General features: G+C 37.1%; 6 protein-coding genes across 6 annotated transcripts; all 6 read left to right on the top strand.

The window, feature by feature from the left end:
* The first annotated feature begins 35 nt into the window (after positions 1–35).
* Positions 36–11,086, top strand: LOC141899407 (uncharacterized). The gene is made up of 23 exons (XM_074785682.1): positions 36–194; positions 570–695; positions 962–1,148; positions 1,758–1,898; positions 1,983–2,083; positions 2,532–2,681; positions 2,936–3,055; positions 3,259–3,312; positions 3,403–3,444; positions 3,561–3,638; positions 3,836–4,138; positions 4,624–4,735; positions 4,817–4,894; positions 5,162–5,242; positions 5,315–5,406; positions 5,663–6,524; positions 6,655–7,437; positions 7,550–7,594; positions 7,741–7,875; positions 8,001–8,627; positions 8,774–8,835; positions 8,918–9,090; positions 9,485–11,086. Exons 1-23 carry the CDS (start codon positions 99–101, stop codon positions 9,567–9,569), a joined length of 4,533 nt encoding a protein of 1,510 aa, XP_074641783.1. The 5' UTR covers positions 36–98; the 3' UTR covers positions 9,570–11,086.
* A 5,786-nt stretch (positions 11,087–16,872) lies between these two features.
* On the top strand, positions 16,873–18,094 carry LOC141900185 (uncharacterized). The gene is made up of 4 exons (XM_074786959.1): positions 16,873–17,143; positions 17,497–17,649; positions 17,727–17,839; positions 17,955–18,094. Exons 1-4 carry the CDS (start codon positions 16,950–16,952, stop codon positions 18,017–18,019), a joined length of 525 nt encoding a protein of 174 aa, XP_074643060.1. The 5' UTR covers positions 16,873–16,949; the 3' UTR covers positions 18,020–18,094.
* Positions 18,095–18,265: 171 nt separating this feature from the next.
* On the top strand, positions 18,266–19,305 carry LOC141900486 (uncharacterized). The gene is made up of 4 exons (XM_074787402.1): positions 18,266–18,526; positions 18,701–18,853; positions 18,971–19,083; positions 19,166–19,305. The coding sequence occupies exons 1-4, from the start codon at positions 18,351–18,353 to the stop codon at positions 19,231–19,233; spliced, it is 510 nt and encodes a 169-aa protein (XP_074643503.1). The 5' UTR covers positions 18,266–18,350; the 3' UTR covers positions 19,234–19,305.
* A 1,183-nt stretch (positions 19,306–20,488) lies between these two features.
* Positions 20,489–21,649, top strand: LOC141899792 (uncharacterized). The gene is made up of 4 exons (XM_074786317.1): positions 20,489–20,647; positions 20,863–21,054; positions 21,150–21,268; positions 21,551–21,649. Exons 1-4 carry the CDS (start codon positions 20,601–20,603, stop codon positions 21,604–21,606), a joined length of 414 nt encoding a protein of 137 aa, XP_074642418.1. The 5' UTR covers positions 20,489–20,600; the 3' UTR covers positions 21,607–21,649.
* Positions 21,650–23,085: 1,436 nt separating this feature from the next.
* Positions 23,086–24,030, top strand: LOC141900520 (uncharacterized). The gene is made up of 4 exons (XM_074787442.1): positions 23,086–23,182; positions 23,460–23,627; positions 23,717–23,835; positions 23,925–24,030. The coding sequence occupies exons 1-4, from the start codon at positions 23,100–23,102 to the stop codon at positions 23,981–23,983; spliced, it is 429 nt and encodes a 142-aa protein (XP_074643543.1). The 5' UTR covers positions 23,086–23,099; the 3' UTR covers positions 23,984–24,030.
* Positions 24,031–24,591: 561 nt separating this feature from the next.
* On the top strand, positions 24,592–25,390 carry LOC141900465 (uncharacterized). Its single transcript, XM_074787385.1, has 4 exons — positions 24,592–24,707; positions 24,809–24,988; positions 25,120–25,238; positions 25,317–25,390. The coding sequence occupies exons 1-4, from the start codon at positions 24,631–24,633 to the stop codon at positions 25,355–25,357; spliced, it is 417 nt and encodes a 138-aa protein (XP_074643486.1). The 5' UTR covers positions 24,592–24,630; the 3' UTR covers positions 25,358–25,390.
* The last annotated feature ends 15 nt before the right edge of the window (positions 25,391–25,405 follow it).

Consider the following 25,405-nt stretch of genomic DNA (forward strand, 5'->3'; position numbering starts at 1 on the left):
CCGGAAGTGGTGTCTCCGCCATCTTTGTGTCGCGGAGTTGCATGTGAGCGCTTTTTCGGGAATCATTTGGGTCCTCTGCTTAATACCCGTGTAAAATCATGTCAGACGATGGAGTTGGTAAAATGAAACAGAAGAAGTCGCACGGTCACAGCAGTGCTTCAGCTAAACCTTACGACCGGAATAGACACAACAAGGTAACTTTGTTTTTACGATTCAAATTTCAAAACCACAAACCCGCGACTTTTTCCGGTCGGCCCGCTTACACCAGCAGGACAGGATCAACACGCATGGGATTCAATGCTAGATCGTTCCATTTTAACTCCATTTGTAGTCGCTGTAGTTTGTTTACAGGTTTCACGAATTCTTGTGGAAATCAGTCATGTCAAATAGGATGTCAATGCATCATGTCAGAGAGATGAGATGCCACCGGCCACGGCACCAGCACTCAGCAGGCTCTGTCCCTCTCTGCTCTACTTGGCCCTGTCTGTGTGCCTCCCTAGATAAACCCTATAATATGCAGCCCCCTGAAATACCAGCATAAAGTGAACATTTCAATTTTCATATTTCAGTCGTTCTTGGGAAGAGTATCTGATACAGTGAGGGATATACTATCACCGTCATGGCTTTTAGACGCGGTCAGTTCATTAAAACCGGCAAACATTCCACAACAAACTACAAATAGTCTGCAATATTCAGTAAGTATTTCAACTATATTCAATGTAACAGGGTGTGTAACGGCGTTCCTACTAGGTCAGCTAGCGGAAATATTCCCTCACTCATGGCTCAGCGGTAGAGCGTCTGCCTTGGACGCCAATAGTTCGAACGTCGGGAAGGACAGATATTTCTTCCTGTTACATTCACAATGTAGGCTGGGTTCTTTAGAGAATTATAGAATTCAGCGAATTGCCCCGGCCTCCTGTAAGATTCAGGTTATTTGACTAACTTTTTAAACTATTTTCAGCAATTCAATCCTAGTATAGATGTGACAGCTCCGGCTACAACTGCTTCTAAATCATCAGCATTTCCTTCTACATCGACTGCACTCTCATCACATTCGAGTTTATTGAATCATCGAAATGCTGGTGTATTTTCTGGCAGTAGTTTCTCTCCATATCAGCCGCGTGATTTCGGTTCTTTCAAACCACGAGGTAAGAGGAGAATATAGCGCGTCATTATTTACTAAACTAGATGTTCTAAGTTTGTTTTTCTAATAAAATTGTGCCTTTAATATTTGATAACTGATACAAACATTAAATATAAATGGTTTGCTTAGATACATTAAGTACATTATTAGCAATACTTTATAAATACGTTGTAAATGAATGTTCTAAATAAGTCCATATCAATCTAGAAAAGGACAAGCAAAAAATAATCTCTGAATCGGTTGGTTGTTACATCAGGACCATTTTTCTGCTTTGATTGCCTGTCAATCACGGCAGTGTGTCTAGCTGGACCTGTGATAACAGTTGATTCAAAAATGTGTGTGATAGCACTGCATTTATTCAGTCCATTTAAATTAATTGGTTCATTCCAGGTGCTAATTAGAACAGACTAATGTTAGGCTTATTGATATGTTTCTCATATATTTCCCTGAATTTCCGTGTTAAATTGTATTTATTCATGAAGCGTAACTAATTCCCATTTCGTATAACTTCGCTCATTGTTGTGAGTTTATATTATTACTGTTTAGTCTACCCCTATACATAGACCTGCAGTATACGCCGTTAAAACTCATTTTATGGGAAACCATTTTTCAGTTTCTGCTGAAAGCAGACCTTCGGACCCGGAATCTAGTCGTCCGGTAACTATAGACCAAGCCGATACATCGGATAGTTTTCTATGTCAGAGATCATCACAATTCACTGATGAACCATCGACTAGTGACTTAACGTTTGCAGGTATTTGACAGTGGATGTTTATATTGGAATCGATCAAATTAGATTTGGATATTTTTTTAGTTTGAATATCGATGTATTTTGTAGATAAAAGTCAACATCTAGAAATGAACGGTCCACGTAATATACCAACACCGTACCGTACGCCCGGTCCAGGATTTAAATCATCTTTATTTACACCATTTAGAGTAAGTTGTTGCCCCTAAACCCTAACACTACTAACAGTTTCCCAGCTCATATTATTGGAGAAAATCTAGGTTGACGATGGAAGTACTATCATACTAGTAGTATCATCTACTACTAAACCTTACCCCTAGCAGTGTCATCATAAGTGAATATTTCACGCTATTCAATAGGTGCTGCTATCTTTCAATAGTGATTTGAGCTAAATTACAAAGATACACTGCTGGTACTGATACTGAACAAACATAGAACCTGTTTTTGTTGTGGACTCAATAATAAACAGTTACTTATCTTGCCCTAGCTGTGGTGTATGGTTAGTGAATATTTCACACTATGCTGCTATCTTTGAATAGTGATTTTAGCTAAATTACAAAGATACACAGCTGGGTACAGATACTGATAGAACCTGTTTCTGTTGTCGACTCAATGATAAACAGTTTGATTGTTTTTCAGAAAACTGATGAAGATACGAGTTCCGGATCAATAGTGAATAGTAGTTTAAACGAGATGTCGCGATTATCTCCGTATTATCCGGGTAAAACTGTGTACGGTGGATCTTCAACTCATAGAAAAACTAGACTCAAACCTAACAGTCCATATCAGGTACGTAGCAGCCGTAAAACTGGCTTAGATACGGGTACATTTATATATAATCCTTATAGATTAAGGAAAATTGGGGGAATTCTGGCTCTTTTCTTGAAAATGAAGGAAAAGTCAGGAAGGGAATTTTTGTCGTCTTGTTCTTGCTGGTGATGAGTGGAACAATGATCCGTCTCCACTCCAGAATATATCATACATCATAATTTGATTAGGTAATTTTAGATTTCTGAACCATTTAATAATGATTCACGTTACAGATGGCTGTTCCGTTGAAGCGTGTTACAGCGCGTCCCACGCGAGCATCATCAAACTCAGTCACCAGTTCAACAGCTAGAAAAATACTAAATACATTAGAAAGCATGTCGTCAGTACTACAGGTAATCTATTCATTAAACTACCATAAACATTGCAAATATGCCAGGAAAACTCAGGGAATTTGACACATTTTACCAAAAACCTGGAAAACTCTGGGAATTTGGATAATGCTATTGACCACATATTTCTTTATCATTACGTGTTTCAATGAAAATGGAATGAATTGTAACATTCTTAACCTAGAAATGTTGTAATTGTTTTTTAGGATGCGAAGAAAATACCATCGTACTCGGCAACAAATACCTCTTCAGCATTTTCAGTAAGTTACATGTGTATAATTTGAAGTCTTTCTTATTCAAACTATCTTCACATGCTTAAATCTGTATTATTTATTATTGCACACTTTTAGGCGGATAGTTATCGTTCCAAGCATACCCCATATAAAAATTTGGTAAGTTCATCGTTACCTAGACTGAATGCAAAGTACACGTCGTATCTACCGGTGATGCAGCAAATATCGAGAAAAATAAGAGAATTTGTTTGATAGCTTTGAATGTATATTTGTAGGGTCCCCCGGTGAATAGGTTGAACATATCGACTCCTGCATCTCACGCCAAAATGTGGCAACCTCCGACTACTGAAAAGGTATCATTTGACAATTCAATTAAGATATATTGCAGCGAAGTACGAGACGTTTCAAATCAGTACCGGTAATTGGGACGATGAGATAAATCTATCATCATTGTTCCTGTCACTTTGAATCAATGAAATCAAACTGAACCTTCAATAACTGGGACTAATGAGTAATTTGTTATCTACATAATTTGATGTATATTTTGTAGGTATTGTTTAAAGAGACTCCGCAGTCGTCTAAAGCTTCGAGCGGTAAGATGAGACGAGAGAAAGGTTCTCATTATTCCGCGAAACGACTCGAGGAGGAAGACCAAGAATTAAATTTACCGGAATTACCAACCGGATTCACTCTGCCTGTAAATAGTAATATCCAATTAAACATCGGTACTCGATTCAATCATCAGGATACGACAGACGATGATACTCCTCGCAGTCCGACGTTTACGTTCTCGACTCCGATCGAAAAATCAACACCATCGAATTCATCGAAGAAAATATCTGATACTAGTGTGGTAAGTGTCGGTGGAAACTTCATTTAACGGTTACTGTTTAGGCTAAACAAAAATGATACCTTGTTTCTCCGCAGCGGCCGGGTCATTTTAGTAAAATATGATAAAATTTGTAAACAGTTCATTTCTATAGCGGCCGGGTCTGTTATGGGAAAATTGATCACGATTTTTAAAATAGTAATGTATAGGGTAGATAGGCGGCCGGCCGGGTCAACTTTTAAACTCAGCAGAGCGGAAAAACAAGTTATCAATTTTTTTTAGCCTTATATCAGGGTTCTTACAGATCAGGAATATCAGGGAATTCTGTCTGTATTTTTGAAAATCGGGTAATTGTTTTGGTGTCTTGTTGTTGTTGGTGACGAGGAAGAAACCGCTGCCATTGAGGATCAGGGATTCAAGGGCCCTAGAAATATCAAAGGGATTTAGAAAAACTTGATCTATAACTATATATAATATGTATAGAAAACTAATGATGATTTTTGCTGCAGGATTTCAAATTCAGCACACCTATACACGTAGAGAAAGAGAATGGAAATGAACCTAACAGCGATATTACTGTACCATCTACTAAAACTTCAGGTTTCCTGTTTGGAGCGAAAGGTATGGGCCGTTTCATGATAAAAAAGGAAATAATACCATAACTACTGATTGCCCGTAAATTTGGATCGTTTATTTTTGTAGCTAAATCGGTTTTGAGTCCGATATCTTCAGAAACTCCGTTGATAATGAAGTCTGGTAGTGTATTAGGTGCATTAAAAAGTGAGTATAAATTTACATAAAAATAGTTCTTTTTCGCATCAAGTCAATAACCTATAAATCATCTTAGTACAATAGCCCTTACACTCAGACATGGAGAATAGATTATAAGATTAAAAAGCTCAATGTATACGACAAAAAAGATTAAAAACAAAATTTATTGAAAAATCAAAAGTCAATATTTTCGATTCCTCTCTAGAAACCATCATCTTTGAAATTTGTGTATCTTATAAAATGTATGTAAATCATGTATTCATATTTAATTTGTAGCTAATGACAAAAATACTAATGCGATGATGAAACCAGCAAATGAACTAAAGAAGGGAAGTGTTATGGATATTCTTAAGAAAGGTACGAATCAATCTCTACCAGTATTCAGTTTAATGTTCCATAGTTTTTGACCTCCTTTGTTTGTGGTTTTAGGAAGCATTGATAATTCATTTGGTGCGAAACCGGCTCAGGTTATAAAGACATCAGGCAGTGTTATGGATATTCTCGGAGCTGCTTCTAAACCGGTGAGTTATTGAAAATATTTACTTGTTTTAAATGACAACCTTTCCCGGTAGAAATGACCAAACAATGATTGAGTTCATGAATTAGTTGAATTAATTCAAAATCAATTACTGTGAGAACTAGGGCAAAGTCACCAGGTTTTTTGAACCATGAAAATTAGTTTCACATGAGAGTAGTGTCTGTGTAAGATAACAAACATTCGATTGAATGGTTGATAGGTATTTCATTCGATTTTAAAGAAAAAGTTTCATTTTTCAGAAATCGTCGACTATGATTTCGTTAGCAGATCAATTTAAGAAACCGGAAGGAAGTTGGGAATGTAATTCATGTTTGGTCGTCAATAAATCAACAGATAGTAAATGTGTAGCGTGCACAGCCAGTAAACCAGTCGCGGCTGTAAACTCATCAGTAATCACCAGTAAATCTTCTACCTCGAACAATTCAATATTCAAAACGAACTCAGACATCGATTTACTCGAGCGTTTTAAACCTCCCGCGACTAACTGGGAATGTCCGGTGTGTATGATCAGTAATAAATCTGAGGCTATGAAATGTATAGCATGTGAAACGACTAAGCCAGGGGGAGGTGCTAAACCAGGGGGAGGTGCTAAACTACCCAGTCTAGGAGATATGTTCAAAAAACAAACTGAAAACAAATGGGAATGCTCCACGTGTATGGTGATGAACGAAAACAGTAAAACAAAGTGCGTAGCGTGCGAGGCTAATAAACCAGGAGCACTCCCTCCATTGGGGAAAGAGTTCTCGATGCCAGTTGGAAACTGGGAATGCTCCACGTGTTTAGTGCCGAATAAATGCGACGTTACGAAATGCGTGGCTTGTGAAACGAGTAAACCGGGATTCGAAGCCAGCAATCCGAACAATAAGAAGTGGGAGTGTCTGACATGTATGATTTACAACAAGACGGACGCGTTGAAATGTGCCGCCTGCGAGTCGCCTAATCCTAATCCGCCTAAACAACAACAGCAGATCGGGTTCGGGGATAGATTCAAACCGCCTGCTGATAGCTGGGAGTGCGATACATGCCTCGTGAACAATAAACCCACTAGTGAGAAGTGTATAGCTTGCAGTTCTCCGAGAGCTGGTAGTCAGGTCACATCAGGTATTTATCGTCTGTTGTTTATTTGAATTTGTTTCTAACCTCTTATGAATCAAATTTGAATTGAACAAATGTTACAAAACCCTTCAGGGAACGAGGAATTCTATAACCGATAGTTCATTATATCTTGCAGGTTTTACTAAACCAGTTGGAGGACCTTTCCAATTCAAACCATCGACGTCTGAGAATAAAACATCATCGCCGTTCGGTGGTTTCACATCTGAGTCGTCCGATTCGACCGGGTTTAAATTACCGGCCTCGACGACTGGTGGATTTTCATTCAAACCGGCCGCCGTTGATTCCGCGAAATCGATAAATCCGTTTGCTGCGAGTCCGACGAATAATACCGGTTTGAAATTACCGGCTGCGACTGTTGATTCGAAACCGGTCGGGTTCGCGTTTAATACAACTACAGATACAGACATTACTGTGAAACCTGCTGAAACGAGTGCGGTACCGCCCCGCAACGATAAGACACCGTCTGCTGCTGTCGTATCGAGCGACTCGTTTAAATCGAGCGAATCTTCAAAACTACCGAGTTATAATGAAGCGGTTAAAACCACGACGACTAAAAACAGCGGATTCTCATTCGGAAATACTGAAAATAAAACTGTATTACCAGTCGCAGGGTCGGTATTCGGTTCAGTTGATAAACCAAGCGTTGAGTCGTTCAGTTCAGCTAGTAGTAGTTTATTCATGTTCGGGGCGCCTAAAGACACTTCAACGCCGTCACTCAGTAAACCGTTAGGGGCTGGCGGTAGTTTTGGAGCCGGTAATCCTTTACTCACCGGTGGATTTAAAGCTGCGACCAGCGAGTTTAAACCCACGTCTATCGGAGGATTAGGATCGACCAGTCCCGGTCAGAAGAGGAAAGGTGGAACCGATGATGAACCACCAACTAAAAAACAAGGATCAGGTAAGATCACAGTATATAAAACATTAGATAATGAATCAGCGATGTACTTTATGAAAGCACCTTATCAACGGGAAGCTGCAGGTAAATATGTTTTTTGCGTTTTTTTTTTCAGGATTTCAATTTTCTACCGGAGCGTCAGTTGCTGCCCCCAACACAGGTATGGTAGTCGACCTCGATAATCATATCTGCATTCAATAACTCCTTAACCACTGCATCTCAGGGAATAGTCAGGGGGGAAAAGTCAAATAAAAGTGGCCATCATCATATTTAAACTGTGTGCTGATATTATATCTGGTATTTAAGGTGGTATTGTGTTTGGATTACCCTCAGCTGCAGCTAGTTCGACCACCTCCACTGATAAACCCTCAACCGGTTTATTCACGTTTGGAGTTCCTACGAGCAGCGCCCAGGATTCATCGTCTAACAAACCATCCACCGGTAAGCCTTCAATTCAGTCTCTTGCAGCAGTTTGAGCAAATCTTATCTGATTTTAACTGCCTGAAATGTTTGTATGATCTATTAAAGTAATAGAGTTTTAACCGATTGTTGAATGTTTTGCGCAGGATTTGGAAGTTTTGGTTCTGCGAATCAATCCTCATTCACATTCGGTGCTGTCTCTACGAATGCGGGTTCTACCTCAACGGTTCCAGCTCCGATGTTTGGTTCTACGTCTGGCCAGTCACAGTCGAATACGTTCAGTTCATCTATACCAGCATTTGGTTCTTCAGCTACTGGATCTACACCATTTGGTTCTTCAGCTACCAGCTCTACATTTGGTTCCTCAGCTACTGGGTCTACACCATTTGGTTCTTCAGCTACTGGATCTACACCATTTGGTTCTGCAGCTACCAGCTCTACCACATTTGGTTCCTCAGCTACCGGCTCTACCACATTTGGTTCCTCAGCTACTGGATCTACACCATTCGGTTCGTCAGCTACTGCTCCCATATCATTTGGTAACAATTTGACTCCGAGTTTTGGCTCTACTACGACAGCAGGTTCTACTACGCCATCGTTTGGATCAGCTACTCCTGCGTTCGGTCAGTCATCCACGCCTGCGTTCGGGCAGCAGGCAGCCGTTCCTAGTTTTGGATCGAATTCATCTACAACAACTGGATTTGGAGCAGCTGCGCCTTCATTTGGATCAACTGCACCATTGTTTGGACAGCAGCAGACGGCACCTAACACCGGTACGTTTGAAATACTCACAAATACACTAATTCATGTGGCGAAATTATTTTTAAACGATTTTGTTTGTGATTCAAAGTTTTGTGATTCATCAAAAAGTATTTTATGAAAATGTTCAGATCTCTGATATTATTCTGTTTTCTGACAGGTTTTAGCGCTTCATCTGCGTCTGCTAATCCGGCTAGTATTTTCCAGTTTGGAACACCTCAGGTAATTTGTTCGTAATCTTCAAAATCATCAAAAATAGTATTTTGTGTATTTAATTCTGTCAATGACTCTTGTGTATTAACAGACAGCTGCACAGCCAGCTGCTGCACCAGCGTCGAATGCAGGATTTAACTTCGCCGTAGCTGCACAGCAACCGAATACTGGAGGTTTTAATTTCGGAGCTCAGACTGCTGCACCGAACAGCTTCAATTTCTCTGGTTCAGCCGCTCCCGCTCAGGCTCCGTCATTTGCATTTAAGTAAGTTATCGTTTACTGGGTTCTAAAACTTCATAAATAATGTCAATGACCGATTTTTGTTACAGTTATTCTGACTTGAATTAGGTACATTGAAGAATGCTATGAAAATGAATTCATGCAGCGTACACAAAACTTGAGACCATTTTGTCTCTGAACTTAATAGAACCAGGGCTGTGTTTCACATAGATGTGGAAGAAAAATAGTCCCTGGGAACATTTTGAAATTTGTCTGTTATAACCATTGTTTCTCATTGTAACTATGGTGGTTGTTACCCAGATTGAGGATTTACCCCTAGGGATAACTTTGATACTCAGTCTATGAAACCAGCAGGAATTTGGCTGTTTTGAATGGATTTTAAATGGATCTTGCTAATGCGTTTTGTTTCTATTTGCAGCGCGACACAATCTACTGCTAATGGCACCGCAACACCTCAACCACGCCGATACAAGAAAGCCGTGAGAAAACTATCCCGCAAATAATCCCGCGCACAATTACATCGTGATGCGTAGAATCCTAATATTCCTTTAGTATTGAAGTTACATTTCAGACTAATAGAATTCTACCACAAACTGAGGAATGTATATTAACACAAACTGAGGAATGTATATATTGGAACAGAGTATGATGTATACAGTAATGATCTGTAGGTATATATCCATTCTATAGGCTATTAATTATTGATTAATGAGAGTTTGCGTATTTTTATCCATGATTTTCTGCCACTCTTCAGCGATACATGAGTAGAATAGGTTTTACATTCAAAATTCATCGAATCATCGGTGAAAATACCTTTGAAATCAGTAGTATTTTCTTGATGAATTACGAACCCCTGTCAAATAATCTAAAATTACTATAAATATCTCGCCACATTTAGTTGTATATATTATTGAAAGAATATCAGATTATTTGTAAATAGGTGGCGTTACTGGTCATTTTCACTTGCTTGCGTAGAATTCATCTGAGGAAACAACAATTATAAAGATGGCGTGTAAAATGTATAAAGTCTATATAGATGTAATTGCTTTATCTCTTGTTAAGAAGAATTATTGTGCATTTTTGAAAATGAAAAAGTATTTGTTGGATTAATGATGTTGTATGAGGTATGAATGGAATATTTACTATTCTTCGAGTTGCATCTGTAAATTCTATTCTCATATTGCAAATTAAGTGGTCTTCATTACCGGAATTGTGCAGGGCTGCGGTCATATTTAAACAGTATATTTACTTCCTAGAAATCCCTGGAAATCCAGAATCCAGTTCCACAGTTTTCAGTCTCATGTCAATTGAAAATTAACGAATATAAAACTCTTTAGAAGTGAATAAGATTTAACTGTTGAACTGGACTGTGGCTTCTGAGAAGTTTGATGTTTGAGATTCACGTTGTAGTAACTCTGAGATACTCGAACACGTATCAAACACGTATCAAACATGTATCGTGGTTTAATTCATTGAAATATTGATAATTTTGTTGTGTTTGTTTTGTGTGTGTGATGCTTCCTTCATTTGACCTGGAAGTCTCAACTGTGATTGTTTATTTGAATTTGTATTAAATATAAAAAGCTGGTCCTCTTGGCTCATTAAGTATTTCTATCATTCCACATCTGCCTTGATTTTGATAACGAAATTGTTTTTATATACGTGAGAAGTAAATCGAGCTTCTATGACCAGCTTATTGTGTAAATTATTGTAAATAGTTTAACAAAGTCGAATCGGCTCATAAATCCTCACCTGCCAGGGTCTGCGTGTGAATATACTTAAATTAAAAATACCTACTGCATTTCTGGCTGATTAAGAACTGGCAAGTGAGGATGAGACAGGAATGAGAATTAATGATAATGTATTTATTTCCCTTCGAAACGAGTTTATATATAAATAAATAGAGCGGGAAAATATCGAGAATTTTCGGAAAATCGTGGGTTAAAGAAAAATACGTTGTCAATAATTGTGGGTTGTTATGATGTGTCATCTTTTTTAAATGAAAAAATAAAGAAGAGAATATTACATTTAATTTAATTTTAACCGTTGTCATTCTTTGCGGGCGATGATAGAAGTAAAGACCTACCATTTCTCATGATCACCAGCGTAAATTCGAGATACAAGCTTGTACAGGAGCCTGTTCAATACTTGCCCCAGGGAATAAATTTGACTGATTTGAGCCTCATCTGTTCTACACATTTATCCCTACACAAACCCAACACGATCGATACGGTGGGGGAGGGGTGTGATTTTGAAATCAGAAGCCCTTGAATAACTGCGTGGATTTGTATCATTAACTTTGGTTTGAGGAGCATCATATTTGATTTTCAAAACAGGAATTAGACTTCATACATAGTCATCATTAGTTATCGATGACTGATAAGCTTATCGCACGTGAATGTCCGGCACTGACATATCTGAAACCTGACCTCACTAAATCTGTCCAGTTTTTCATATCAATATGATGAAGCTGTAAGTAATTCGCTAGAAAATTCATCATTCAATTGGAACCTGCTTGACATTACTTTACGTAGATTTACCCAATCATGGTATTGATGATTTTGCGTTGTTTTTTTCTAGATCATTCTTACTAATCGCACTATCCGCAGTAATTGGATCTGTTGTTAGTCTGGATAAGACGACCTCATCATCCGACAACAACTTCCCTTCGAAACTCGCTAAACGACTGGCTAACGCACCGATACAGAATCTGCCTAAACCATTGCAATCTGATATAGCAAAAGAAACAAGGTATCATGATATGAATTCGTGCGGATGATTTTTACTTTATTGCTCCTGATATTCATGCAGTAAACACCGTGTTTGGTTCGGAATTCTTTCCTCAGTTGTTTCAGTTACTTGCGCTGGTTTAATCATTCGTTTTCTTTTCAGTACATGGTGTTGTGAAATTAACGTAGTGAAGCAGGGTAAACGGTCAATAGGAACCGCTGCTTATTACCGCACTAAACTATCATATACTGTTTACAAATCTTGTGGAATAGGATCATGGGGCAGTTGTACTGACTATCTTCAACAATACAAGTAATTTGAAAAACTACTTTAAACGAGCAACATCGAGATCCTTCTTGATTAAATGTTGTATGGGACCTTCCGAACGTGGCTCATACTTCGTTTTGTTTTACTCCAAAAAACGATGAAGTCTTTTGGATTTTTTTTTAGGTTAAAGGTGGTCTATGGAATCAAGTATAAATACTTCACGTATAAAGAGCAATGTCCGACAGAATATCAGATATGTTGTTCCGGATACCTGTTAGTGGCTGGTCAATGCATGTGTAAGTACGATAGAAATCTCGACATCAATCTTTCGTCATTAAATATCTTGCGAAAAAAAAGAACCGTTACATTGTTCCGAAATCATGGACGACATTTTGGTCATCTTTGTCACACGAAACGCAACCTCATTAAGGGTCGCACTAATGTTGTTTAAACGAGGAAGGAATTAGTTTATGTCTAATTATCTCATTTCAGCGCTTGAGTGGGTGAAGAAGAATCACAAGAAATTGATGGAACTCAATCTCATCGGTGCAATCTAATTATCGATGTCTATCGCATAGAATTCTATTAGTATTGACGTAAATAAAGATAATTGTATGTGAACAGAAGAATATTTAGTTATTTGTTTAACTTTTCAAGCGGTTTTTATGACCTATTCACGCGGCGGTGAGAGTCGTGGTCAAGCGAAAATGCAAAACCGAAGCTGACTACATACCATTTGACGACCAACAGGACCTTACTACCGCATCGATTAGCATGAAAATCACTTAAGATTTTCTCACAATATAACGTTAAACAGGCAATATTAAGAGAGGAAAAATCGAGAGAAAAAAATTCGAGAGGTTTATTCACAAAGTTGAATTGCTGTCAAGAGCTGCACTTATGGCGTGTTTATCATGTATGAGAGTCACCCGTTTCATAAGCTGACAATTAAAAGACCCACCGACCCCGATTGTCATCAGCCTACAGGGTTCAGACGGATTTTGTTGATGTACACAGGAGACAGGATTTATTAATTTCAAGTGTGCCTCTAACACCTGAAAGTCCTCGCTGTCAAATATCGTCACCATGGACCAAGGCGTATCGTATAAACGGTCAATCAATGGTGATAATTTCACAGTTTATTCACATGTCCGACTCAGTGTGACCGAGATAAGAACTTATCTCGACAAGCAGATCATCGATCGGATAAGCTTTTCTGCGGAGGTGTTATGTCCGGTTCGGATATAGTGCCCCACCTCAATTTCCATATTGAAAATAGACTTTTAAAAATGCAGCTGTAAGTTAGTGTGCGTGTGAACTGAATCGATGTATATTTAGACCTAAAATAACAGATCATCATGATATATTTTTCAATAAGATTGGCTGTAATTGTTCTCACTGGTTTCGCGTTGATATCGGCTGCTGATAATGTGACCGATGTTGACGCTGGTCAGCAGACGAGCAGTAATTTATTCGGCTGGCTCGCTAAAACATCCATAGACGATTTTCCCGCCGAATTACAAAGAGACATCAGAGAAGCCGGAGTTATGTAAGTTTCGCTCAAATAATTAGATAAATCAGTGACGTCCAGCTATGACGGCGCGACAAATATTCTTTTAAGGATTTCCTCTCTTAATTCTTCATCTCTCTGGGGTCAATAGCTCATTAGTTGGTTAGAGTTAACTGATGTATGAATGCTGAAGTATGAATGCTGAAGTGAAGATTGCAATTTGCAATGTAACTATGATTTGTCCACCAGTTAACTCTAATACCAACTTTTGAGCAACTGTATCCAGAAGAGAAGTATAGGCTGGGACCTTTTTGATACTAGCATCGATTCAGCTAAATTATTGTAATATTTCAGATCTCACTGGTGTTGTTCGTTGAAACTGGTGAAATATAAACAGAGTAGTTTTGGAGCAGTCAAGTATTACTCGGTGTCGCATAGAAAAACTCATTACGGAAAATGCGGAACCTGGGGCTGGTCGAGATGTACCTATCATAAAGTTCACTACTCGTCAGTTCATTTCGAACATATACTTTATTCATAGGCAATCGCATTCTAAACTTTTTCGCTCAATACATTTTATTTCTATTGATAAATCATTGCTTTTGAGTTGCAAATAATAGCCAGCAATAAAGGCATCATTTAAGCTAAAACAAAAAAGAGACTGACCAAATATTCAAAATCACTTGACATCTGATGAATCGAACCCTGGGCCGTCAGCATACGAAGCCAGATGACCAACCACTACGCTACTGAACTGGTGTGTAGGGTGGCCTCTTGTACATTCTACTTGACTCGTGGTCAGTGTTGGCGTCACCGCCATTCAGTTGGCGTCACCACCATTCATTCAGACTTGGTCCAGAAACAGAAGACAGGGCTTGATAAAGAAATCCCCCAAGTCATGTCAGCCTATACAAGAGTTAAGACATAATTTGGCAGGATATGTAATGAATTTAAATTGTGAATATTATTTGATTTGTAGGAGTAATCACCAATATGTGACCGGGTATTCAAGTGTGAGTTATAAGGAGAAATGCCCAGAGAAACACTATATCTGCTGTTCTGGTTATGTACTGGTAGCTGAACAATGTATGAGTAAGTCTTTGTGTACGATCCATTTCAAATACATCCGTAAGCATTTTCTGGAAATATTCATAAAACACCATGAATTATCTTTTTACAGCCGTCGAATGGGTGAAGGAGCATCACAACGTACTGTTACAATTGAATAATGGTGGACATATTTAAACATACCTCCAAACCTACAGAGCTTTGAAACATGACGTTATATCATGACTTGATTTACTTTATGACAAACGTCTCTTGTTCTCATTAAAACTTAGAATAAAGTATTTTGAAATCTTGAATGATTTTTAGTTATTCTTTTGTTTTCTCGACTCCCTTTAGTTGGCTACATGTATATTGATAATTCAATTTATCCCCCATCGAATTCGATATCTATCCTTAATTGGATATGACGTAGATATTTATATAAAGTGGTCAGATATCTTATCAGTTATTTCTGCGACCGAATAGGATACTTTTAATGGTGAGAAGATCGTTTGACCAATTCACGTCTAAAATGAAGTTGTAAGTGACGAAGAGCAGTATTGGAATTGGAAGATTTTGAGGATTCTGAACAATTTCCGTTAAGATAATTTTACGGAGCTGAATTTATGAATAATTAACGTATTGTAGGTTACTGAGTTTGGTTGTATTTGTTGTGTTTATCTATGTGGTGATTGCGAGTGATCGGGAGGATAGAGAAGTCGGAAATGACCTGGTCGGGTGGCTCGCTAGGACGAAATTACAAGATTTCCCATTGGATTTACAACGACAGATTCGAGCCGTTGGAGACAGGTTTGTTCAGTTCCAACCGTATTTTTCTCGCTTTTAAAAAATCAAATAGTTGTATAAGGTATCATTATTCCAGTACTAAATTCCGGGGCTGAATTGGGGGCCAAAATATTCCTAGGTAACGTTTTGAAATTTTGTTTGAAATATGAAACTCAAGCGCAGTTTATTGATACGTTACAAGCGTTACAATGAAAATCCATCCCTGCCATACGCTATTGTAACAAGTAGAAAAACCGTGCTATTGTTTTGTTGTTATTTGTTTTTTGTAGCTCACATTGGTGTTGTGCAATAAACGTCATTAAGTACAAGCATAGCACGTACGGTAGAGTGAGATATTACACGACACGACATCGAAACAAACGTTACAAGAAATGTGGGACCTGGGGCTGGTCTCGTTGTGTCGTCCACGATATAGTTTACAAGTAAATTCATCTATATATATATAGAGAAGTTCAATTCTTAGAGATTTATAGTTCATCTGGACATTTTGAACTCAAGCATAGTAGAAATTGTAGAAAAAAGAAACTGATCTTAGTTAGGCCTATTCGTTTGTAGTATATATCGAAATTCTAAAGAAAGAAATATATTCATACCCTGCTTCCTGGTTTGATGAGATTTAAGAAAAACATCTTGCATTTATTCAAACAGGAAACAAGTCGGATACGCGGTCAAATACTCAGCTGTCAGTTTCAAGGAAACTTGTCCAAATCATCATCATACGTGTTGTTCTGGGTACATCCTCGTGGCGCAGCAATGTATGAGTAAGTTGAATGTGACAAAATTCATATTTCTACTAATAACCCTGGACATATTGCTGCGAAAAGTATACCGGGATTTTGGTGCTGAATTCGTTAAAAAAACGAGACTTCCCCAGGACCAAAATAAGTCGTAATTTTGCTGGAATTGCTTCAACCACAAGAAATTAATAGAAAAAAATCCAATTAGGTTCATTTTCCAAGTATAGATAATGTATTTCATTCCTAAATCACATTGTATTGTAATCCTAAATGCTCCTAAATGTCATATTTATAATGTACATCGTCATCAGGTCAGATTTTGTGTGATATATTTCTACACTGCAGAAATTGACACTAAAAATGTAATGACACAGATTGAAATCGGTTAATGATATTTATTTATTTTTCAGCCGTTGAATGGGTGAAAGAAAATCACAAAATATTAATCGAACTTAAAAATAAAGGTCATATTTGATTTGTGAATAAATACTGTATTTAAGAAGAATATACACAAAGAATCAATAAAGGTTTATTAAGTATTCTATATTGCGATTGAGGAGGAATGACATTACGCAGTCTGCGCCAGCGTCCTATTTCAGAATGATTAGTGGCAAAAATATCGACGATGACACAGCTGTAGATTTTCCTATATTTCAGTTCCGATTTACTTGAATTTACAGTTCGTTCGTTATCTATCATACACGAAAACAAACAATTGCCGATAAAAAAAACTAAAACTGTAAAATTTGAATTATTCGAAGCAGGCGAATTTTTCAACGGTCAATATGTTATTTCGGTGTGTATTTTTGTCCTTGTTATTGACCGTGGTCAGTTGTACGGAACTGTCATCTGATCGGGTTGACGAGCAGATTGATGAACTCACCGGTTTACCGATAAGACTTGTACGTTACCTGGCCACGGCGGACGTTGAAGAATTACCGGATGAAATACAACGAGAAGTAAGGAAGGCCGGAGATAGGTGAGTTTAATATGTAACAATACAAATCACTAGAAAGAGTAAAATCTAACGGCGACAAAAATGTGTTCGTGCAATTTACACTAGAATAAAGATAGAGTTGATAGCGATATGTTGAAGAAGATACATTTAAATCTTTCAGAACATTTTGTAATTTCTTTTTTAATTTATTGCGGAAGGAATTTTATTCGCATTAGAATTGAGTAACTGATTAACTAAACAGAATGAAATTCATGAAACCCAACACATCAATTAACAATATCTCTTAATATTCGAAAACTTCGGTCGTAAGTCAGAAATGCCTGTTTTCAACGGCTCATATTTAGGAGTGAAAATATTCAAAAATTCAATTTCAGTTCTCATTGGTGTTGTCAGAAAGACACCACGCAGATCGTCGTGGAAACTAAAGGGGTACAAAAATACCACCAAGTGACGCATAGACAGAAACGATACAAAAAATGTGGAACTTGGGGTTGGTCTCGCTGTACCACTTTCAGAGTGCATTATTCGTAAGTGAATATAAAAAAAGATTATGAAAGTGTTTTTTTTTGCCAAGTATCGTGATTACTGTCATGAATCATTTCAGGCAAGCGACAGCGTACGGAATTCAATACAGCTCGAAGGTTATTAGAACTGAATGTCCCAATTCTATGGTGGTTTGTTGTAAGGGTTTCATTCTCGTAGCTGAACAATGCATCGGTAAATATCACCTACAAATTCACCGAGTTACACCTGTTTCCATGTTTCCATGCTTCCGTGCATCGTGTGGCTTTATTGATCCAAGATTTATTCAAGAATAATTTCTATTTTCCAGAGTTAAGTTTGGTTTACAAACACAAAAATGATCTGTTAAGATTATCTCAACTGGGAGCGATTTAAGTGGATATGTCTCAATAGTTACGATGTAATTCTATTTGAACGCAATAAATAATTGTAACTTGAAACACAACCGAATTTCTGTGTTTGTCTTTCACCGTGATGACGTGCGGTTCGGTTCTATTAGATTAGTACCACTGCCGTTGGGTTTAGTTCTATATATGGCTTTATCTTAGACTAATGCTTAGACTCGATAACCACAACCATTAGTGTTTAATCGGTCGGTTCTGATAAAAAATGGGTGTTAATGGTATCAAATTCCACCCAACATTTACAGGATCTCGGGGACTGGCATTGTTTCAGCGACTGATCATATTTTAGCTCGTGAATCACGATGATCTTTTTCCCGATTTTCTACACGATTTTGGGCGTCTTCGTTCTGGGCGCGTCACTGAGCGCAGCGGAATCTGAAGAAAGTCTATCGAATGAAATTCTCGAATTCCTCGCCTCTGCTGAAGTCGAACAATTACCGTTTGGGCTTCAACGCATGGTTCGAGCTGCTGGAGACAAGTAAGTAGATGTCGGCAATTCGAATCTGCATTTCAACCAGAAAAAAAACTCTTTTTGATTCACAAATAGTAAAACGACTGAAATTTCTTTTCCTCATTGCCTTGACGGTTGCTGCAGTATGAACGATAACTTATTTTCTAAGAGAAAAGTTTGGTTATGATTTCTATATTTCAGTATGCACTGGTGCTGTAGGGTTCCCACTACCAAACTGGTTGTTAACAGTCACGGTGCACAGAAATATATACACATCAGTCACCGACGGAAATACTACAGAAAATGTGGCACCTGGGGTTGGGGAAGATGCTCTACATATCAGGTGTATTATAAGTACGTCCTAAGATATCACTTGAATTCAAATAAAGTTAATTAGAAGGCCTAAGGGCTTTATATGACAGTAGTTCCCAAAGTGGTAAAACTATATATTCGTACGTTTTTATTTTCAAGCCAAGGCGTTGCATACCATGCTATGTATAGGTCTTCGAGTATAGCTATATCCTGTCCGACTCATCACGCCACTTGCTGTCAAGGTTACATTCTAGTCGCTAAACATTGTCTCTGTTAGTATTTTCACTTTCTTACCGACCATTTTGATTTCATTACAAACTCATTGATGTTTAATTCTATCCCTTTTCGTTTCAGCGTTGGTTGAAGTGACCAAATACAAGCAAGATCTGTTAAAACTGCAGAACATGGGCATGCTTGGTTGAATGAACATATATTCCTTCAATTCAAAAATGAGCTGAACATCATTTTGCAATGAATAATAAACACATTTTATTCTGGAATCTTAAGTTTTGCTCATTTCATTTCAATTTATTCAAAGACAGAGATGGATTCACCTCCTATAAAAATGATTCACTGCCAAAGTAACCATTGCAAGACACGAAGAATTGTCCCAACTATACCACGCCCGTTTTCCAAAGATTTTTCCCAAATTTTCTGCGTTCTTAGAAACAAGACAAAAAAGAATCATCTAGAAATTAATGAATCGAATCTATCGTTATTGTGAGGAACTGTGAGCTATCAGACTGCTGTCCTATACCGTTATTTCCTGAAACCATCATTTTTATCAATTTATCTTATCTGAAACATGATATCTGTGGTAAACAGCTGATAAAATCACATGATTTTAAATGTCTGTAAAAACTATTAGGTACGTATTAACCATCAACCTTTCGACTGATAGAAAACGTAGTAAAGAACATAGAGACCACCGATCACTTAAACATAGCTTTAGACCCTCCTCAATTCTGTGCTTTGAGTCTGTGAAATCGATAATGAAATATCTTTCCCTTTCCTTACTATATTTCACAAGGACCAGTTGAATCTGTCACTCGTAAATCTAAAATTGAGCCTGCAAATCAAACACTCAAAATCAATGAAATATTGTTTTAAAGTCTATAGTCGCTTCATTCGAAAAGTATTCGTATAAAGAGACCTTTGTATGAAGAAGCATTCGATTCAACACAATAATTATAGCTGAAAATGTTGGTTAGTTTCAAAAATATTTCACGAAGAGAATCCTTTGCTTCAATGTTGTTCGATGCAATTGATGAAAATGGCTTTTTAAATATCAAATACGTCTCTATTAGATAAGAAAGATTACAAACATATACTGCACATACCAAGCGGTGCTGGGCATATTATAGTTTCATGTTGTTCCCAGATATGAAATAAAAAAGACAAAACATATTCATATGTAACTGAGTTGATATAAATCTAGAGAGTATGATGTTATTGGAAAGAATGAAGAAAAAAATGACGAAGGATTTCTACAATATTTAATCCAATATATCCAGTCAGTAGATTTGGCTGGGCCTCATAATGGATTTTTTATTAATACTATCAAAAACGTACGACAATAATTCCATTATTGGAGATATAGTTTATAATACTCTTCGTTATCAGATTTACAGGACGAACTTTACATAGTTTTAACTTAATTAACCATAGTGACGATAAGGCTATATCCAGACAGACCGCTAGATTCCCAGATCACAGTTCCGGAAGAATAGCTTTATTGGTCAGTCTTCAATTCTTGTCTAGATAGTACCATATACTCATCGCCGTTATCATGAAGTTTATGCTAGCACTTTTTGCCGCTTTTTGTGGCTTCGTCTGGTAAGATCTTTTTAGTAAATGAATTAATATTCAATTCACTAAATTAGAAACTAATGAATCAACGTTAATAAAAACATACGAATCGAATCTCACAATGTTTCAATCTTTCGCTAAGCGCTCATCGTCAGGGTTTACAAAAATAACTATAGATTTTGTATTTTGAATTGATGAGATAATGGTTCATCAAAAAAACACATTTTTGTGAATTATTTTAGTTATGAAGCTGCTAATGGATCGGGTCACTGGTGTTGTACCGTTGAAGTGAAACCCGAATTTAAAGAGATGAACTACACAAAAGCTGTACCAGACTATAAGCAGATTAAACTAACAGAAACTGTTGGCTATGAAGAATGTTTTGGTGTTGATGGCGAAAGCACCTACTGTCCTGTGACAAATGAAAAAATCGTGTAAGTTAATTTTGCTGTTTGCTAAAATAGTTCGTATGGTAAAAATTCAATGATAATAATTTACGTATTTTGTGGTTTATTTCTACTGTTTCTAGTAACGTGACCCGCTATAGAATCAAACACGTCCATGAACTGAGAGAAATGAAAGGATCGTGCCCTCATGATAAACTCGATTGTTGCGATGGATATGTGAAATATAAGGACAACTGTTACGGTTAGTAAATCTACCGTTATCATCGCATAGAAATACAATAGATTACTGAATTCAAGTGAAATATATATTCGATATCGTAAGAAGTGTTTTAACACGTTACCAAATCAATATTTGGTCCATCAAAATGTTAGAAAGTAGGGAGATTATAGTAAAACAAGAAAACAATTTTTGTAGACCAACAAAATTATTTGGTAACAGTAAATATATATTCATATTTTCATTGTTCTCATATTCGTGATTTCTTAAAAATTGTCACTTATTTTTGTCTTCATTTCATTCTAGGTAATGACGAAATCGAACAAGTAAAATTGTTGGACAGCTTGGGTCTTCTCGGATAATATGTATTATTTTTTTGAGAAATACACAATATCTACTGGGAAATCATTACATTCTTTCTGTTTATCTCTTGTGGTACATCGGAGAAATTCCAACAACTGCGTGACTTATTATACTGCGTTCCTGAGTTGTCTGCATTCTGAACTCCCAACTTCCTTCAAATTCAGTGCCGAAATCCCTTTTTACTTTTCGTAGGAATATTTTTGAGGTCATTGTGCGCAAGCTGAAAATGTAAATGCCAAATAAATTAATTGCATACCACGGAGTTGTCAAACATAACACGTTTTCAAGATAAACCAAGTGTGTTGATATATTGATGTAAAATGTATGTTGTTGTCAGATAAACAGGTGACAATGATTCGAGAAGTCACGATTTTTTTGTTTTTCTGTGGATTTTTGTTGCATTTGTCAAATGCACAACAAAATAAACAGTAAGTTGTTTCTTTTAAGAGGATTTGATGTTTGAAAAAATGAACTACCCAATATTGCTGTTAGACAGTACCTCTCAGAAAGGTGCATCTCACACCCGTCAGAGTGTCAGAGAAATTTGATTGTGGAACAGTTTAACTCAATTACATATCTATTTATCAGGTCGAGAAAGTGGTGCTGCGATACGATACGGCCATCAATTAAGGAACTGAGAGAGTTAACATACGCTCTCAAAGTCATGAAAACCGTTATTCTTAAAAAGAAGGTCGGATATAAAAGATGCCCCGGTCGCCTTTTGAAAAAATGTCCTATCTATGAAGAAGTGAGGAAGTAAGGTTCCAAATTTTTTTTCGTTACACCTGAGGCTGGTTGCAATAATGAGTCAACCTTTTCCCGAGATTTAAGACCATTTTTAGATTAAGGCTACACCCCAGAATGCTTGCAGAATACTATCGGAATTCCTGCTACGATTTTCATGTTTTCCCTACAGACAGGTTCCTCGTTACAAGTCAATGCCTAAAACTGAGCTGACAATTACTCCCGGACAATGTCCTGAGAAAGATTTGATTTGCTGCGAAGGATACGAAATGTACAAGGGCGAATGTTACGGTAAGGATACATACCAAAACACAATCAGTTTCATACGTTATCATTTAGATATAGATAGCCTTTATCCGCACTTTAATTGACTTTTTTGATGTTGTTTTTTTGTTCTTTATTCCTTTTTTTTCTATCAGATCCTACAGATATGGACAGCGTAAAGACTCTGGAATCGTTGGGTTTGCTCGGTATTAAGTAATTTTGTCAACTATAGAAAATAAAACACGAACATCATCTCTGAGTTTTTGAGCTTTCGTTACATTGGGATTATGGCAAGCCCCGTTTGCTTGATTTTTTTATGGCTGGAAATATAGTGGAACAGAATTCACCTACAATCAACAGTCCATATTATTGACAAATGAATTAATAAGTACTATCACGTAGTTGTCAAAAATAACACATGTTCTACAGATATAGAATGTAGTTATTTAGCAATACATAATTGTTGTCAGATAAACAGTTGACTATGTTTCGTGAAGTCGTAATTTTTTTGTTTCTCGGAGGATTTTTGTTGCATTCGTCGAATGCGCAAAACACCAGCAATAAACAGTAAGTGGATTTTCAAGGCTATTTCTGAACGATTATAAACTTGAACACTTAACTTTGAAACTTAATTCAAAGGTAACTGTTTTTTTTTAAATTTTTTATTTCACACTTGACCCATCCATTTGAAAAATCACTGAAACTCTGATAATTGGAATCTGCTCGTCTAACAAAAAGGATTTGATTCCTGTATAGAAGATAAACTGAATTGAATTTCATCAACTTGAAATTGTTTGTGTAAGTAGACCCAGTGTTGTTTATGCTTTGTTTCTTTCGTTTTTAGGGTGAAAAAATGGTGCTGCGCCAAAACACCGAAACCGGTTGAGGAAAAAGTAACGTTAACTTACGCCCATAAAGTCATGAAACTGGTTGTTATTTACAACATTAAAGAATATGAAAGATGTCCCGGTCGTCTTTTGAAGAAATGTCCTGTTCTACAAGAAGTGCATCAGTAAGATCAAAATCAATTTTAATGAATGCAATTTCTTGGTTTTGCATAGAATACCTTCATAAAAAGCTCCTTATTTTTTCATCTCGCAGATATGTTCCTCGCTACGAGGTGAGGCGTAAAACTGAAGTGCTGAAATCCGCCGGGGTATGCGCCGATGAAGATTTGATTTGCTGTGAAGGATATGAAATGTACAAGGGTGAATGTTACGGTAAGAACGATTTCAAAAACTGAATTTTTCAAGCGCATTAAAAATTCTCCGATGTTGATTTGATAAAGGAATTTTTTTTTATTTGACAGAACCATCAGCTTTGGAAAATGCGAAAGTTCTGGAATCTTTGGGATTGCTCGGTATCTAGCTTGAAATAACTTGTCAACTAAATAGAAAATAAAACATTATTACAATATTATCTCTAATAGATCGTTTAAATTTGATTTGTTATAAATTCTGGGATTGTGACAAGATCTGCCACAGACGTAGAATGTAACTCGAACTCTGTAAGACCTTGGAGCAGTCTGATTACTCCAAGGTAAGACGTAGTATCTGTGGAAAACTAGAACGGTATTTAGAATAGGGACAAAGACAATGATTATTTTCCATTCATAAGTGTGGCTTTATGTAAACCAAGAGGTACAAAGACATTAAGTCACAAATATGCTCTTCAAACTAAATTCCAGTTAAGCCCTGCCAGTTCAGGTAAGATCTGAATCTTACTTAAACCTGATATTCACTAATTTTGCCTTTTGAGCATTTATTGTTGTAGGTTTCGGGCTGCAACAACTCTCGAACTTACCCTTACCCTTCTACCGATAAGACATCGAAGTCGTGTGTTTGATTTATAATCAGTTGTTTTCTTTCTATATCCGTCATGTTGATTTATATATTTGTGTTTGTGCGTCAAGGTAAATATGGAAAATTAAACAATCGATACGTTATCTCATGGGATCTTTTAAAAAGTGAAAAAATGATACTTAGATCGGGAAATTAGATCGAGATTTGTTGACGATGAGGACACAGATAGTTGTAGCGCTTTTTGTCTGTTTCGCTTTTGCGGTTATAAACACTGTCACCGCGGGTGAAAGGTTGGTAATCACTTCATAAACATTCTAACGCAACGATCGTGCGGCTTTTCTTCAGATATCTAACCACCATTCTGATAATCGTTGATTTTTGTTCGTTTTAGCACAAAATGGTGCTGCAATGTGACACCGGAAGTGAAAGAGGAGAAACGTGTGATGTACTACGCGCAGAAGGTGATCGACAGGAAGTCTGTTATTAGCACTGCTGAATACTTGAAATGCATGGAAAAACATCGCAATTCAAAAGCTTATAAACCATGCGGTACTCCAGTACCAAAATATGTGTATGTATTGGAATTTCTATCGTCTCTTTGTACCCACAACATTCCAGAAATTGAAAAGTTCAATCAGATACGAAAAATAATCTTGATTGTTCAGCTGAATAATGAATTTCCTCCTTTCTGTTTGAATCCAGAGCATCGATTCGTTACGTTAAAAAACAGAAAGTTGACAAGGTGCAAGTAAAAGCAAGATGTCCGGAAGAAAATCTGGTTTGCTGTGAAGGCTATCAGCCACACAATGGCGACTGCTTGGGTAAATAATGAGACTTCGATGATATCCTTTCCCTTGAACATTTTCAGTTCATTTACATCATGATTGTTTTTCTTGTAGACGCAGAAGAACTCGCTTTAATGTTGGCACTTGGAATGTAATTCTTGACAATAAAAACATATATCAATACGAAACGTTTTCTTTTCTCG

Source organism: Tubulanus polymorphus, chromosome 2 (assembly GCF_964204645.1).
Source record: "Tubulanus polymorphus chromosome 2, tnTubPoly1.2, whole genome shotgun sequence".
NCBI lineage: Eukaryota > Metazoa > Nemertea > Palaeonemertea > Tubulaniformes > Tubulanidae > Tubulanus > Tubulanus polymorphus.

Coding starts and splice junctions, on each gene's coding strand:
- LOC141899407 (XM_074785682.1), top strand. CDS start 99: ATGTCAGACGATGGAGTTGGTAAAATGAAACAGAAGAAGTCGCACGGT. Junction 696..961: donor CAAATAGTCTGCAATATTCA/GTAAGTATTTCA, acceptor AACTATTTTCAG/CAATTCAATCCTAGTATAGA. Junction 5,407..5,662: donor TCGGAGCTGCTTCTAAACCG/GTGAGTTATTGA, acceptor TTCATTTTTCAG/AAATCGTCGACTATGATTTC.
- LOC141900185 (XM_074786959.1), top strand. CDS start 16,950: ATGTTATTTCGGTGTGTATTTTTGTCCTTGTTATTGACCGTGGTCAGT. Junction 17,144..17,496: donor GTAAGGAAGGCCGGAGATAG/GTGAGTTTAATA, acceptor ATTCAATTTCAG/TTCTCATTGGTGTTGTCAGA. Junction 17,650..17,726: donor ACTTTCAGAGTGCATTATTC/GTAAGTGAATAT, acceptor GAATCATTTCAG/GCAAGCGACAGCGTACGGAA.
- LOC141900486 (XM_074787402.1), top strand. CDS start 18,351: ATGATCTTTTTCCCGATTTTCTACACGATTTTGGGCGTCTTCGTTCTG. Junction 18,527..18,700: donor GTTCGAGCTGCTGGAGACAA/GTAAGTAGATGT, acceptor TCTATATTTCAG/TATGCACTGGTGCTGTAGGG. Junction 18,854..18,970: donor ACATATCAGGTGTATTATAA/GTACGTCCTAAG, acceptor TTTATTTTCAAG/CCAAGGCGTTGCATACCATG.
- LOC141899792 (XM_074786317.1), top strand. CDS start 20,601: ATGAAGTTTATGCTAGCACTTTTTGCCGCTTTTTGTGGCTTCGTCTG. Junction 21,055..21,149: donor GTGACAAATGAAAAAATCGT/GTAAGTTAATTT, acceptor TACTGTTTCTAG/TAACGTGACCCGCTATAGAA. Junction 21,269..21,550: donor ATATAAGGACAACTGTTACG/GTTAGTAAATCT, acceptor ATTTCATTCTAG/GTAATGACGAAATCGAACAA.
- LOC141900520 (XM_074787442.1), top strand. CDS start 23,100: ATGTTTCGTGAAGTCGTAATTTTTTTGTTTCTCGGAGGATTTTTGTTG. Junction 23,183..23,459: donor CAAAACACCAGCAATAAACA/GTAAGTGGATTT, acceptor TTTCGTTTTTAG/GGTGAAAAAATGGTGCTGCG. Junction 23,836..23,924: donor GTACAAGGGTGAATGTTACG/GTAAGAACGATT, acceptor TTTATTTGACAG/AACCATCAGCTTTGGAAAAT.
- LOC141900465 (XM_074787385.1), top strand. CDS start 24,631: ATGAGGACACAGATAGTTGTAGCGCTTTTTGTCTGTTTCGCTTTTGCG. Junction 24,708..24,808: donor ACTGTCACCGCGGGTGAAAG/GTTGGTAATCAC, acceptor TGTTCGTTTTAG/CACAAAATGGTGCTGCAATG. Junction 25,239..25,316: donor ACACAATGGCGACTGCTTGG/GTAAATAATGAG, acceptor TTTTTCTTGTAG/ACGCAGAAGAACTCGCTTTA.